The 16926-nt window shown below is 37.3% G+C and overlaps 1 protein-coding gene across 1 annotated transcript in view; it reads left to right on the top strand.

Annotated features, from left to right (window-relative positions):
- Nucleotides 1-16926, top strand: part of Plppr4 (phospholipid phosphatase related 4) — a 40999-nt gene that overhangs the window by 12428 nt on the left and 11645 nt on the right. The window contains 2 exon segments of the mRNA NM_001001508.2: nucleotides 10008-10193; nucleotides 15411-15540. Of these exon segments, the coding sequence (NP_001001508.2) occupies nucleotides 10008-10193; nucleotides 15411-15540 (316 nt within the window).

The raw sequence follows: 16926 nt of genomic DNA, 5'->3' as shown, positions 1-16926 counted from the left end.
GCATGTGTGTGTCTGTGTGTGTATGTGTGTATGTGTATGTGTGTGTGCATGTGTGTGTATGTGTGTGTGCATGTGCATGTGTGTGTATTGTGTATGTGTGTGCACATGTGCGTGTGTGTATGTGTGTGTTTGTGTGTGTGCATGTGCGTGTGTGTATGTGTATGTATGTGTGTGTATGTGTGTGTATGTGTGTATGTGTATGTGTGTATGTGTATGTGTGTGTATGTATGTGTGCATGTGCATGTGTGTGTATGTGTGTATATGTGTGTATGTGTGTGTGCATGTGCGTGTGTGTGTATGTGTGTGTATTTGTGTGTGTGTGTGTGTGTGTGTGTGTGTGTGTATTTACATGACAGGAACAACCTAAGCACATGCCACCTCCTTTCAGATAATCCACATAGGCATTAAATTAGTTTACATTGAGGACCATAGATATATCAGAAGTAAAGAAGTAAAAAGAACAGTTTCTCTACTCTACATACCCTGTTGTTTGATAAGAGAGGGATGCTATGATCCAGGCATCCTCGGAGCATCTTGGCATTTCTGAGGCAGGAATCCAGGAAAAGTTCCAAAAGCCAGAAACCTTTCACAGCCTTCATTGTGCTCAATTTCGAATATATTAAAAACAATTCACTACGGAAGGATGGAAGGTAAAAGTGGAGACAAAATCAGCTCACATCCCAAGTATTTAAAGTTCTTAAGATACCATCAAAATCAATGAAAACAAGGATGGCTTTGGAGAAACTAAGTGAAGAATCACTACGACCTGGAAATACTCTTAGTAGGGCTGCAGTTTGGAAATATTCAAGATCCCTTTCTGTTGGTGCTGCTTAATCCCCTTGCACACATGGCTCCCTCTAGCCTTCTGTCCTCTGAGCTGGCATGGCCACTGACTCCTGGGGCTATCTTTTCCTGAAAAGCATTAGGCAAGTGCCAGATGGCAACATGTGGTGGAACAGCAGTAAGATGTAATGGGGACACGGGATTCCAGGAATTTACTGGAGCAGAATTCAATTACAGTCCTGGCCATGCAGACATCAAGTAGATTATTTAAGTATCTGAGGCAAGTCCTTATTCTAAAATATAACACAATATTCCCAAGGGAGAACTAAAGTGCAAATAAATAAATAAAACTCCATATCCTCATCTCTCTCTTAATGTATGCCTATACTCAATGAATTCTGTTGTAAAGTACAATGGGATCTAGAAAGGACCAATCATAGATTCGAGCAAATGAAATACTTGTCATACTTAGGTAATAAGGAAGAAGTCAGTACAGAAAGTGTTTAAGAGTTCAAAGCAAAGGGTTTTTCAAAGCATTCTAGTTACCTAAGAGGTCCATTTCCGTCATGGGAAGTGTAGTCAGTGTTGCACAGTGAGGGCGAGGGGCAAGGTGCAACTCAAGCAAAGCAGTTCAGAGAATCTTGCCTGGACACTGGCACCTAAGCAGAAGATTAGTGTTCTCACTGACTTTCTGACGGTTGTACAATTTATATAATTTATCTCCACTGCAGTTTTTAACATCCAAGTTGAGGATGCCAACAAATACTTAGACTATATAAAGTATAAGTTCAATTTACCAACCTATTAATATCAACACAGCACCTGGCATAAATGCCTATGCCCTAACCGCATACTAAATATTGTAAATAAATAAATTATATTTTCACTTCCTTTGATAATAACTTCCTGGTCTCTTTCAATTAAATCTCTCAGCCACTTAGTAAACATATCCAAAACACTGGCTTATATGAAGATCTTACTTTCAGATCTTAGGATGGCACAGGTAAGAGATAAATATCAGAGTCAAGTGAACAACTCTTTTGAAGCTATATATTAAATGTAAAAACTCTGAGCCTCACTTCTAAGCAGAGGGCAGAAAGATTATAAAGAGAAAAAGACGTGAAAGAGTATTGGTTTTTTAAAAATGTGAAAATATACCATAATGCAAAGATTTATACGATGTCTCTCTTGAGATGGAAGCATGATAGAGACCCGAGATGTGTGTTTGAGAGTGTGTAGCATGTAGACATAAGTCAACACTATTTTTACACACACACACACACACACACACACACACACACACACACACGCACACACACACACATACACACTCCCCTTCCTCCAACCCCATCACTATGCTTCCTAGATCAGCAACTTCTCCGGAACTCTTGAAGCCCATTAAAATAAGGCTCAGCTAGCTACCACCTAGGAGCCAAAGAAGGCAGGAAATGACCACTGAATCTCCACAGCAAGAACAAGTTCTTATGGTCCTCAAAGACACATCCTGACTGGGCTGCTGGGAGTTCAAAGGCTGGTTCTGGGGTTATTTTAATAGGTCAGCATTTTTTAAAAAAGAAAATATACAAGCAAGGTCCTGAAGGCCATTCAGAAAAGGCCTCACTGGCTTCTTCATTAGCAGAGTGCTGTTAACTGCATGATCAGATGGTAATTCTATGAAAATCGGCCTGTTAGTTCTGGTAGCGGGAGGGGGAAACAGGTTGTGAAAAAGTAAGAGGCAGGAAAACTTAAATGCTTTTTCTTAGACTGGCCCTGACTGAATAAAGTGCAAGGAAACAAGTCTTAGGTAGTGTTGCATGTGGGAGATTTTAGAACCAGATAGCAATGAAAGAAACCCCCTCATTTCTTTGATGCCCCAACAGGTTAAATCTTGCCCAAATCCCGGAAGCTGCAGAAGCTCTGGACACTGAGACCAACACTGGTTTCCTGTGCCTGCACCCTCTTGCTTTAATTTGTAACTCCATATCCCATTTTACATGAGGAAACTAGTTCAGATATCTGGGTCTTAAAATAGTAAATGTTCATTCTAACTCATTCCCTTATTGAGACTGAAAATGTTGGTTTGCTCTTAAAACCCACTTTTAGGGTTCACTATTATTCATCTGAGCTGGCTTTAGAAACCATAAAACTTCATGCTATATTTTAAGACAATTTCATTGTCACTATTTTGAGGCAATGTTTTCTGTTTTGTCTGCACAGAAAAATGTCAAAGAATGCCAGAGAGCATCATTAGTGTTTGTATATGGTAGGGAGGAGAGAACATCTTCATCACAGTGTGCTGGCAACCTTTTGATGGTCAGTCCTGAACAAAACTATTTTGACGTATTAGCATTTTTTCAGTTTGAATTCCACTTCAATATATGTTTTGCTATGTGAAAGTTCACAATTCATGCGTGTATTCATGTGTGTGTGTGAATTCGCGTGTGCATGGATCTGCTTTTCTCTTGTGTTTATGTGCGACTGGCTGTGTGTGGAAGTGCAGAGGCACGTGAGCCACAGCACTTGTGCTGAGGTCAAAAGGTAGCCTTGAGTCTGGGACGGTGGCTCACGGGCTTGAGAACATCTGGGACTTCTCCTGTTCCTGACTCCCATCTCCCTATCTGATCACTGGAATTGTAGATGTGGCTACTATAATCATCTTTCACGTGGGACCTGTGAATATCACAAAGGCTCTCAGTTGTGACCCTCAGGCTTGCTCCACAAGTCCTTTATGGGCTGAGCAGTAGCCCCAGCTTCCCTACCCAAAGGCAGCACATACTCCCAGCTCCTCTCTCCACTCCAGCACTGGGATCACAGCAAAGGCCACCTCGGATTGTTTCTCACATCGGTGTTAGGGATCCAATCTCAGGTCTTCATACTTGCAACAACACGCTGTCAACTCTGCCATTGCCCCAGCCCTAATTCTCCATTGTATATAACTGTAGGACATGTCAAAATTGCTTTTAGACGTCCCATTTTAAATTTGTTATTATGTAAAAATGTTCCTTTGAACAGTTTGCATAATTATATCCCTTGAGTTATTTCTTGTGGTGGCACTACTCACAGTGAAACCAAGATAACTTTGAAATTTTTGTGCAAGTGTAGTTCTTCAAACGTGAGGACGTTTCTTATGTTTAAACACTCCTATGGCTGTATCTGGAACTGCATCCTTCCTCCCTGTAAGGTTTACCACCCAAATAGCACATTACAGTTTGCTGTACAGCTGTATAGAAACATCTCACTTTGAATAACTGTAAACTGTTACAGAATTCTTAATCACTCTCTCTCCCAGGTTTCTCCCAACATCCTTCCCCGGAAATGATCTGGCTGGTCTTACTTGGATTGCAACTCCCTGAACCCAACCTTTATTATTTCCTCTTCTTCAGTGACAACCCTCTGAATTCTTGTTATGTTTCCCAACTACACTCACCATCACTAAACTCTCTAGAGCTCTAGTTCTGTGTCCCATAACAGCCATCTCCTCTCTTGGCTGGGACAACTAAGTCTGCCCTGCAACCACTAGAACTCAGGTCACTTTGATGTGAGACTTCTTCCCTCGCCCCTGTAGTTTGAACTGTATACTTAAACAAGTGCCTTGCATCTGTTACAGAGGAATACACATTTTGCTAAATCTTGAAGGGCACTCAAATTTTCACCCTGCTTCAACTTTAGAGCTCCTGCTGTCCATCATCAATCCCATTCCCAAAGCAACCTTGGTAAAAGATATTTTGAGTTATGTTAGACCTCCATGTCATCTCTGAATGTTTCTCGTTTTATTTTATATAAAATCCCAATTCCTGCCTTTGATTCCAGTTCCCTGCCAAGTCCACCTCTCTGAGATCAACAAAGCTTGCTTTCTCCAGGTGGATAAATTAGACAGCATCTAAGCAGGTGTTGCCTAAGGTTCAGAGAATCCAGGAACTAAAACACTACCTCCTTCTTCTTTAGACATGTCAAATTTTTCCAAGATTCTTTCTTCATTCTTATCCACCTTCTTCAACTAGCAAGTATATCCATGAGATTAAGGTCTCTATTTACTCAAAACCTGAACAATGACTTGTGTGAGCAGGCAGGCTCTCAACAGAGATTTATGACAGAAAAGAGTAAGCTGGTTATTCAACAATGCTATGTATGCTGAGTGACTATGAAAATGCTGCCACTGCCTTAAAAGATTCTTCTAGGATTCTAAATCCACTTTGGCCATGAAATAAGTCCAAGAGAGGAACCAACATGTGTTCTACCAGTTGGAGAGCAAAGTGAATGCTCCCCAGTGGAGAGGAACCATGTACTTACTACCAGCATGCTACGTGTAAGTAAGTTGTCTGTCCTAGATAAGATGTCATGGTGGACTGCATAAATATGTCACCAAAACTGATACACACTAAAGATTTGTTTTTTTAAAACCTATAGGAGAAAAAATCAACATTACTTAGCAAATCTGATCTCTTAAAATACCTTTCTTCTCCTTAGCTCTGTGTTCCAAAAGTTAACATTTTATTTTCTCTGAAACTGCTCTATCATTTTTACTCAGGAGTTCTCATTACATGGTAATTATAAGAATCAATCTGTTCTTTTTGAGAACAACTTTTCTTTTCTTTAGGTAATTTTGCTCCTCTGTACAGCTGCATAAAGCAGGTTGGCTCACATTTTTTTTCTTAGCTATAGCACAAGAAATAAAACAACTATAATTGCCTATATAGACAATTTTAAATCTTCATAATCTCATTTTAAATGCTATCAAAGTCTAGACCTATTATATGCATATAAAATTTTATATATATGTATATCCAAATTAGCACATCTTGCCTGTTAACTTTCTTGCATTCAAAAGAAACTTACATTGCTAAGTACCTCAAAGATGAAAAGATGCTTTTGAAGACAAATATGAAAGAATAAAAAGCTGTCATTTAATTCACTGCACTTGGGTGGAAGACATGCTTATACATGTGTACACACACACACACACACACACACACACACACACACACACACACAAAATGATGAAAAAGACAGAAACTAGATGACCTCTCAGAAAAAATAGAGACACTAACATCAAAGGGATAGAAAATTATTCCTTGCTATGAAAACAAGTAAAGACATTGAAACAGGCTTCTACTGAAACACAGATAACTATTACATAGCTACAAAAAATGGCTAATGTGAGGAAGGTAGCAAGACGTACGTATTAGTAAAACACATTATTTTAATTCACACGTCAACCTATTGTCTGTGTGTGTGTATATGTGTGTGCATGTGTTTGGAAGTCATTCTGATATCAGCAACCATTAATGACAATATAGAAAGATTAAACCATAGCCTGATGGGAAAGCATCAGACCCATTTCATAGCAGATCACTACCAAAAAAAAAAATGCATGCAATACTTTCCTGAAAATGCATGCTAGGAGATTAAGATGAGAATGAAGAAGGATGTCGCTAACATTGTACAATTACGTTGGACAGTTTTAGACAATGGCCAGGCTTTTTCTACAAAGGACTCATTTTAGGTATTTCTGAGGTTACCTGAAGTTGTTTCTAGAAATCCTATATTCATTTTTCTTTGAACACAACGTTATAAAGTTTAACTTAGGAACTAAGTGAATAATTGGCAACACTAATAATGAATTTGGACAACTATCATATCCTATAATAAACTTTGTTGTAAGCTTTTGCAATTTTATCCTTAGATTTGTCTGCTTAGCTTTTTTTAAAGTCGGGTACCTAAATTCATGGAAAGAGAAAGAAATGTGCATTAGAGGACCAAAGTAAACTAGGTCATCTCTATCCCAGGTACTGGGTCATCTGGTTTGCAATGGCTCATTTCATCTTGTCATCCTACTGGCTAATTTCATAGATAAAAAACCTGAAATTTAAAATTACTTCCAAAGTCATCTCTGATTGACTGAGTGAACATACTGCCACCAGAACCTGACAGTCACTAGAAAGCCATCGACTCCTGCCCTGGTTCCTCTGCCCTGGCAAACCTCTAAGCATTCATTTCTGTTTCCTGTTTACACACATTGAGAATATTAGCCTCATTCTTTGGCTGTATCTTCACTAATACCATTGAGCACAGTTTCTGTATAAAGCAGTCATTCACAAAAGTCCAAAGAGGAATGTGTCTCTGCTAAGGAAGGTCAACTCTATTTTCTGATTGCTCATGGTGATAAAATTTTGCTCACCTTTCTTCAGGAGACATTAAGATCACCTTGTAAGTCTATGACTACTTAAAAAAAATCGATCATCAGGACTAGAGAGATGGCTCCATGGTCCATCCAGAGGTCCTGAGTTCAATTCCCAGCAACCACATGGTGGCTCACAACCATCTGTAATGAGATCTGATGCCCTCTTCTGGTGTGTGTCTGAAGACAGCTGCGGTATACTCACATAAATAAAAATAAATCTTTTTTTAAAGGAGAAATAGATCATCAAATGTTAACTGCATGGACACTGAACATCTCAAATCCAACTCCCATGTGCAAAATACATATAAAAAGTTCAAGATATTTTCCAGGAAAAATGAAAGTGGATGGAGAAATCGAGTTAAATGTGAAATATTTCATTCAACATTAACCAGAGCTTGGGGAATCTTGCGGGAGAGAGGGAGGAAGGATTGAAGGAGGGAGAGGGATGAAGCACACAACAAGAAAACCTACACAATCAACTAATCTGTGCTCATTGGGTTTCACAGAGACAGAACCACCAACCAAAGAGCATGCATGGTATTACCTAGGCCCCAAACACATACGTAACTGATGTGCAATTTGGTCTTCATGTGGTACCCCTAACAACTGTATCAGGAGCTCTCTCTGCCTTCAGATCCCTTTTCCCTAAATGGGTTAACTTGTCTAGGCTCAGTAAGAGACCCACCTAGTCCTACTGCAGTTGGACATGCCAAAGCAGGCTGGTCTCAATGAGAGACATCCCCTTCTCTGAGGGGAGGGAGACGGGGGTGGGGGAGGTGAAGTGAAAGGAAGGGACTAGAAGGACAAGAGGGAGGGGAAACTGTGATTGAGATGTAAAGTATATAAATGAACTAATTTTTAAAAATGAAGAAAATTTTTCAAATTTTATAGGAACCACACATCTAAGATAAAGTCTGTTTAGACTAATTAATACATACTTCAACTAAGTAATAAATACAGAAACGCAAGCTAACGGTCATCTTTTACATCGATGCTAGAGGTGCCTCGTTAGCGCAGTAGGTAGCGCGTCAGTCTCATAAATCGATGCTAGTCATGTTTCACTATATGAACCATTTATTTCTGTTTAATTTTGGGAAAGGACAATAGAGTTGTGTTTGATGCATAACATTTGAAATGAGCTTGGTTCAAAATCTCACTCAGCCACTTCCTGTTATGACTACTGTCATGATGATACTTAAATTAAATGAGTTAAAAATCAATGAATTAATTGTCGAAACAAAATTACCTGGTGTATAGAAAGTGATATATTTGCTAAATTAAAGTGAAATATATTAACATAGATTGAAATGAAAATTTTAGTCACACACATACACCAGGAAGAGCTGTTTTATTGGTCAAGATGAAAGTTATTTTTCCTGTACATGAGATTATGGAAGACTCTGAAAAAATAACCAGCTATTTAGAGTCATCAAATGATAATGGATAACAAAAACATAAATATTTTAATGCAATGTTTTGTTCGGTGAAAACCACCCACTTGAAAACCAAAAAAAAAAAACCAAAAAAACAAAACAACAAAAAAACAAAAACAATATCAAAAATAGACTCATCACTAAACTTTCCAATAAGTCTAATGCCCACTTCATTACATAAAAAGACTTCTTGGAAATAATATGATTCCATCTTGCATATTTATATTTTAAACAAATAACCACAAATAATTACAGGTTAATAATATTCTCATAAAAACCTTTATGGTTTGGTTATGTAAATATCTATAAACAGCAAAACCTTAACATACAAAAGTGGTCATGTCGGGGGAGGGGAATGTTTGTGCGTTCTGACATGTCCGTCCCCTTCAGTCACACTCAGTCTTACATTTGAGATGGGTCTTCTCCACAAATGGTGAGGAACTGCATTGCAATTCATTTAAACATAGCCAAACAGCTGACAGGGAAATTAAAACTTCAGATAAACAATGAATTATTTTTGGTGCATTTCTCAATCATTTCATGAGATATTCTTTCAATAAAAATAAGCTACTGCAATCCAAAGTTTTAATTCCACTGGTTGGCATGTATTTTTTTTTTCTTGCTAAATGTGACAAAGCAGTCTACTTACTGTAATACATTAAGGCTTACACATTTATTCAGTTAGTCATTTATTGATAAGTTGTTATTGGCCATTAAAAACTACCAAATGATGTATTGAGTGTTAAAATGTGCTAGTAATAGTTTTATGCTTCAAAGACTCAGCAATAAATAATACTGACAGATTCTCACTTCCTCGAGTGTTTATTTAGTAGTAATTTATAGATGAAAGCTAAATGAATTGATTGTGGATTTTACTAACATGATGTTAATTGCAAAGCTATTTTGATTAGTAAGTGCCATTGAGAAAAGTCAACATAGATGACAAGGTTGAGGAGGATCAAAGGCCACTATGGCTGTAGGATTCTGGGCAGTACAATTAATGATAGAGAAATATCCTTCATGCGAAGAGCTGGGGGAGAGGACATGAAAGGGAGGAGGCACTGACGCAAAGGACCTTGGGCAGAAGTACATTTAACTCCCACAGGCCAAGCATGAAAAAACATCTGAGTGAGGTCAGCACAGAGTTGAAGAGTGTTAGAAGTGAATCCCTAGAAGAATTGGAGACTGAGACCAAGTCTAGATACTGAAGAAGGTTCAAATCCATGATGTAGCACTTGGATTTTCTTCATGGTAGGCTGGATTTGGTTCAGATGAGAATGACAACCGACGGGATGCTTAAGGTGGGAAGGGAAATGCACTGGAATAGTCCCAGAAGTCTCTGTGTAATGTTAATGGTTGAGGGGAGAGAATTGGTAAGTAAAGAGCAAGACGAGAGAGATGACAACACTAAGCAAGGGTGACAGGTTCAGAGCAGCCTGGTGAGGCAGATGAATAGGAAGCATCGCGTGATGTCAACCCCACAGCACTGTATAACCATAGAAGGGCCACGAGAGAAGAAGGAAATTCCATCAGTTCCCAACACCATTATGTACTGATTCTATTTGTCCTATTTACAAAAATGGACCATGTCCTATGTCTTCCGCCCTCAGTTGCCTATATTGGCGTCATCGGTGGTTAGTCTCTACTTCCTGGAACTCACAGATGTCTTCAAACCTGTGCACTCCGGATTCAGTTGCTATGACAGGAGTCTTAGCATGCCGTACATTGAGCCAACCCAAGAGGCCATTCCATTCCTCATGTTGCTTAGCTTGGCTTTTGCTGGACCTGCAATTACGGTAAGAACTGACCTTCAAATTGTACTGTTCAGTCGCAGAGGACAAAAGATGGTCCAGTTTGTGTATTAAGTGAGCAGGGGGGAACAGAAAAGCAAAAAGGTGAATTCTAACCCTTCGGGAAGATCTTGTCTGGGATGTATTATATAAACTTACATTATCATGTAATTGATTTCTTAACATTGCTGGCATGTAAAGTTTAAAAAGAATACATGGTTTGCTTATATTTATACATCATTATGTAAAAGGTTTTGTAATCACACAATTATTTTTAATAGGTAGTATTAAATTCCTGATACACTTCTAAATGGTGTACTTTTCATGTGTTTGTTTGCTATTTGGATTCTAGAAAGTTGAAAATAAATAATTATATACCCAACAGTTTCTCTCTCCTCAAAAATGAATTTTCAATAACATTTATAGGTTTATTTTTACTAAGATAACACTTTATGCTGATTATAAGCAGTGAGGCATACCAACTGTAAAGAACTTAAAACTCACCTTTGGGGCATGAAAGGCATTCTCATTCTCCCTCTCCCTTTTCCTCTCCCCCCTCTCTCCCCCTTCCCCTCTTCCCTCCTCTCTCTCTTTCTCTCTCTCTCTCCCACATGCATGCATGCATACACACACATAGATAGGTAAATATACAGAATGAGATCCTTCATTTACATTTTAAAACATATATATAGAAACACTTCAATAAAATAAATTAATACAGTTATTTTTAAAATTTATTATTAAAGACATGTATTATTAAAAAACCACACACTAAAATTAGCCAGAACAAAGACTACACAGCTCAGCGAACTTCTTAGAGTTTCAATAGCTATTCGGAACAGAACCTGTGGAGCTTCACGTTTTATTTTATACATTTAGTAATGCTTTTATGCACTCATCTACCACCAAAAATAGAAAATCCATGAGAGATTAAAACTAAAAAAGCAAGTTGTTTTATATCTTCCTTCATAATGAAGATACACTCATTGCTGCATTCAGCCCATCTTCACCCCCTGTGTTCGGCTTTCTCTCTTCTTTATTCTACATGGTATACTGTATCCCCATGTATACTTGCTTATTGTATGCTGGCTACATGTGTCATGTTTTACTGGCTGCATACTGCCTATGACTGAGAGCAAGTGGTTTTTTTCTGAGATTATATAACAGTGCTTATTTTGTACATTCTAAGTTCATGTATTTACCTACAGATTTTTGTGACTGCATTTTATTTTAGAGCAGAATAGTATTCCATTTTATATACGTATAATTTTTCATTATATATTCATCTGTTGATGGACAACTAAGTTGACTGTGACTCATTATTATAGTGGCGAAGGCAGCATAAACAATGGGGTGCAAACATATCTAGGATACATTGTCGAGTGCCCTGACTATGTGCCCAAGAGTAAAGTCTTGGAGTCATATGACTCTATTTTTAAGTTTTTGAGAAATTTCCAAACTGATTTCCACTCTGACTATATTAATTTTTGCCTCTACCAAGATTTAATAAGTCTTTCCTTCTCTGCACATCTTCCCCAACCTTTCTTGACACACTCACTGATGATAGCCATTCTAACTAAGAGAATGTAATATCTTAAAGTAGTTTTACTTTTCACATTTCTAATAGCAAGGAATCCTGAGCACTTTTTAAAATGTTTCTTTTATGAAAATTATCAGTTCATTTGGCTATTTTTGGTTGGCAACTTTATTTCCTAAGCATTTAATTTATAAAACATTTGTTTTAATGTGTTAATACATATCACCAAAACATGTTTTATGCAAAGCCATTAATAAATAAGGTTACCCAAGTCTTTCTGCCATTTCTTCTAAGCCCGCACTACTGGCCTAAATGACAAGAAGCATGTTTCCAGGGTGATAGCATTTGCTCATACCAGAAGGAACCTTTGCTCTTCTCCAGTCCTTTCATTATACTCATAAATGTTGGGCAAATATTATAAAATTGAAACGCATGCTTAAATGGAGATTTATGAAATTCTCTCATACACTGGCCTTTTGAGTTTTGGTACATCAGCAGTTTTTAAAAGCTTTTGTGTAGACCTCCTAAACTTCATACTTTTGTATAACCACTATTGTGTATCCAAAGTACTACTCTTATAATAATCATATTGTTTATATTACAAATATATTGAATAAAATATTTCAGTAAAATAATTAAAGCCAAATTTGTTCAATTTGTAAATTAATGTTATTGAACCTCCTGTGAATTCAGGGGGATTAGAATTATTAATTATATATGTGGAAGCCAAGAAAGAAAGCTTTTTATAACCTTTTTTATTTTTATTATCTTTTTGAGAAAGCTTTTTAATGGATGATATTTCCTCAAATAGTAGTGCCTTCCCATCATTTTGCTTAGTCATTTGACCATAGCAGAAAAACATATTTGTTTTAAACCTATCATATCAGAAAAGATTTCTCAGTTGCTATTTTCCCTACCAGAATATTTTATCACATGTACTGGGGACAATGACCTTGGCCTCATCACAATGTCCCTACTTCTCTTGACTGCCTTGATTCCAATCATAAACTCGCAATACACAAATTAGGGGTGCTTTCTAGGGCTTTGTGGCTTGAAGACCTGAGAAATCAATAGAGATCTACCACCCTTCCACTCACTGAGGGGACCTGGGGAGCCCAGTGCCATCTCCTTCCATGGGCATTTCTATAGGGTCTCCATCTTTAATGCTTCTTAATGTAAAGAGAAGTAAGTCAAGATGTTTTTATTATTAAAAATGCCCCCCAATGAAGGCTTTCAAGGTATCAGTGGTGTTTTTTCTTCAACAATAGTTTCATAGACATCCAGAGAACAGTATTGAGATGAGCTTTGGTATCCCTACACAGGACAGAATCTGACAATCCTCTCTTGCCAAATATATATATAATTCTTCTAGTTTTGTTCTGATTTCATTGTTCTTTCTGTTTTTGAGGCCTTCCCACATAAAAATGTGGTTTTCTTAGCACTGAGTGGGTGACAAGTCGAGAAGGCAATAATTCTGTCTATAATCTTACTGCCAACTACCTCCTTATGTCCTTCCTCCTTCCCTTTCCTCAGAGTGAATGTGAACAGTCTCTAACCTCTGACCATCAACGTTGCTGGGTTTATTTTCATATTTGTAGCTGAATAAACTTATTATAAAATTAGTGTCTTCCTGGAAAGTAGGAAGAAAAGATATAGTTCATGTGGCTTAGATTTTACAGCAGACTGGTATAAGGAGAGAGGCTAACTACAAAGAACAGAGAACCCATTTCTAAGTCTCATCTCAAGGAACAATGTTGGAAAATATCAGTCAAAAAGTATACATAGTTAATTCAGTATTGAATAATAGAGATAAATCCCCCTTCTATGACTTCTGTACTGACTTTAAAACATACCATGTGGTATTTTTTTTTGGTTTATTGTCAGAATTCCTTGGGGAACATTATATGAAAAATTTGTATACAAATTAAGTCATTACCATGACATGCACATCACATTACCTATGCAGTTAAATATAATTAAGGGAGCTATAATTTTCAAGCATTTTGTAAAACAAATAGAAAATGTTAATGAGGACATAGAAACTCACACAGATAAATGTAACCCTCACCATTATCCAATCCTATGTCCATTCATGATCATTGTAGTGACATGATCTTCTGTGTCTTAGAGACTTAATCTCTTGAAACTCTACTTTCCTCAACTCTGCACATTTATGAAAATCACTATCTAATTTTCACAGAAATTTATTGGAGATAATGCTCTTAAATATTTGAATTTTTTAAGATTTATTTATTATATATAAGTATACTAAAGCTGTCTTCAGACACACCAGAAGAAGGCATCAGATCTCATTACAGATGGTTGTAAGCCACCATGTGTTTGTTGGGATTTGAACTCAGGACCTTTGGAAGAGCAGTTAGTGCTCTTAACCACTGAGCCATCTCTCCAGCCCTTGAAATCATTTTAATAAATAAGTCATAAATTCAGACCTTGTTTGTATTATAAGTAGCAACTTATATTTTCAGGGTAGATAGAACCATAAAAATAATGAACACAAATCCCATATTTTGAGATACAATGCTAAAAAAATGAGATAACTAAGAAGTGGCTCTTCCCTTGGAGGGTCCTGGTTTAAGGAGAGGCAATCCACTGAATGAGTAGCATGTGATGTAATTCAATAAATCTACTCTAAGGAGAAAGACAGGGCACCAAGTGAACTACATAGAAGGTGATTCAATTCTTGTTAGGATACAATAAGAACCTTAAAAGGAAAAACTTCCTGAATGGAAGGACAGCTAAGTAACTCTGAATTCTTTCACTGGTGTTATATTTCTCAAAGTCCCACAGCAACTGTGGGACTATGTGATGTCCCACTGCTTATATCTTAAACACTCTTGACTCGCCTTCTTTATCTACTGATTGGTCTAATTATTGTATGGTTCTTTCTCTATTGTAAACATGCACTCTTAAAGCTTATCCCTCACAAAGACTAGCCACTTATGTCTTGTCATCTGCATTCTCCAACGGGATAGCCACTTACTTACCATGTGGCTTTTTCAAGTCTAAATATATTTAGTTTAAAAACTGTTTACTGTAACACTATTAACATTAAATATTGACTCCATTCACAGTGCCTACATTTCCAATCTTTGGTGTCTATATGTGAGTGGTGTCTAACACATTAGCTAATACAAGTCGTACTTCTAGCCAGAAAGCAATGTGTGTGCAATGACTACACTCAATGGTACTTTTCTAGTCAGACATGCTTTCTATGTCTTCTTCCTCCTGCTAAATTAAAAGTTGTTTAACTGACCAAATCTGCTTATCAAATGTCCCTGATCCTCTCTATACTTACTTGATTTTTCTGCGACATCGTGGCATTGATGTCAAGATTCTCCAAGCTAGAGAATCAGTCACTGTGCAGTTGATTGAATCACTGTGTGTAATAGGCAAAAAGCTAAAGGCTGATTGATGTAATCAAATTGAAATTCTGAGGTATTTTCATACATTTGATCAACATATAGGAGTGGATGAGATCCAGCCTGTGCACAATTTGATTATTTTCCATTGCTTGCTGAATCCCCAGGATAAATTGCTTGGGCTTCTGAAAATATTTACATTTTCTTCTTGTTGAATTGGTGATGTGTGCAGGGATGAAGCATGGTTTTTGTGTGTTAGTGCGTAGGTATTGTGATACTCCTGCTAACAGTGTGTGGTCTTTGCAGATCATGGTGGGTGAAGGGATTCTGTACTGCTGCCTCTCTAAAAGAAGAAATGGAGCTGGATTGGAGCCCAACATCAACGCCGGGGGCTGCAACTTCAATTCCTTTCTCAGAAGAGCCGTCAGATTTGTTGGTGGGTGTGAGGAGACAAAAAGAACGAAAAGGCTTTTTCGTAGAGAAATGCCATGTCTAATTACAGATATTATGCCCGTAAACCTGTAATTTCGATGTATACATTCAGTCTGTGATGAGTTTTACATTATACAGGAAACTGTTTTTTAAAAACAGAATCTAGGCTCTCTCTTGAAAATGTGTTATTTAGAGTCATGGCTCTGGTTTTGTGAGCTAGCAAATAATAATAATAATAATAATAATAATAATAATAATAATAATAATTCATAGCATTTTGCCAAACTCTGATTGAAGCATAAATTTCCTTTAAAATAGTTTCAAAGAGTTTTAGCCTTTAGTTTTTTCTAGGGCAAAATGAAAGAGTAGAGGCAAGGTCCATGCAGCCCTGGCTGGTATCAAATTATGATGTTGCTGAGGCTGACCTGAACCCCTCCGCTTCTGGACTCTGCCTCCCCAGTTCTAGAATCACAGGTGTGTGGCTCCATAACCTTTTTGTTGCTTTAAATGGAGAATAAGCGTCAGTGAGCCATCATAATTGGCAGTTCTTGAGAAATTAATTTATTCACATAACCGAATCTATTCTCAGTAGTTTTATCCTGAAGTCACCATGTTTGGAAATGTCACAAGAGATTGCTGCAATCATGGTTATTTTTTCTTGGATAATATATCTTGTCCCCCCCTCACTTCACCTTAAATTTTTTAATGAAGTCTATAAAAGAAATTACAGGCCTGAGTAAGCAGGCTCTGAATCACAGTAATTCCTAAATCACAATTAGTATGGGGCCATCTTAATGTAGTTGGAGCCATAGACTTCTTTCTCCTTTTTTTTTCACTGATTTAAGCAGTTATCCACAATACCAGACAACAAACTGAATGTTTTAATCTCATCCCAGCAAGTCAATAAAGGTTATTTTTACCTTATATAATTATTACTTTATATTATATCATTATATTAATATATGATTCAACCTTGAATTATGTTTTCCTTATATTATTTTGACCTTATACTCCATAGCATGTCAGCATAAAGAAATTGGCAGCTTCATGTAATAATATCTCATATATAATTAAATTAAATCTTCTCTCCCAAGACGAAAAAAAAAAATACTGGCTCTGAATAGTTCCCCTAACTCTGCTCTTTAAAGTTATCTTTTCATAATTGCATCAATACCGTTAAAAAGCCAGTAGTCCTCTTAGCAACATTTGACTCCAAGACCCAAAACTGAGCCCAGAGAAATGTTCCCGTAATAGAATATAACGCTACAGACGAGGGAGTGTGTACTCTGAAGTGTTCTCAGCAGCCTCACCCTCCCTGAGACTGCAGAGTTCCATTTTCCAAAGGTAAAATAAGTTGATTCCCATTCTATTCAGTCTTTACCCAGGCCCT

This window comes from Rattus norvegicus, chromosome 2 (assembly GCF_021556685.1).
Source record: "Rattus norvegicus strain SHRSP/BbbUtx chromosome 2, alternate assembly SHRSP_T2T, whole genome shotgun sequence".
Classification (NCBI taxonomy): Eukaryota; Metazoa; Chordata; class Mammalia; order Rodentia; family Muridae; genus Rattus; species Rattus norvegicus.
Note: the sequence above shows the minus strand (reverse complement) of the source record. Positions and strands in the feature narration are given on the sequence as shown.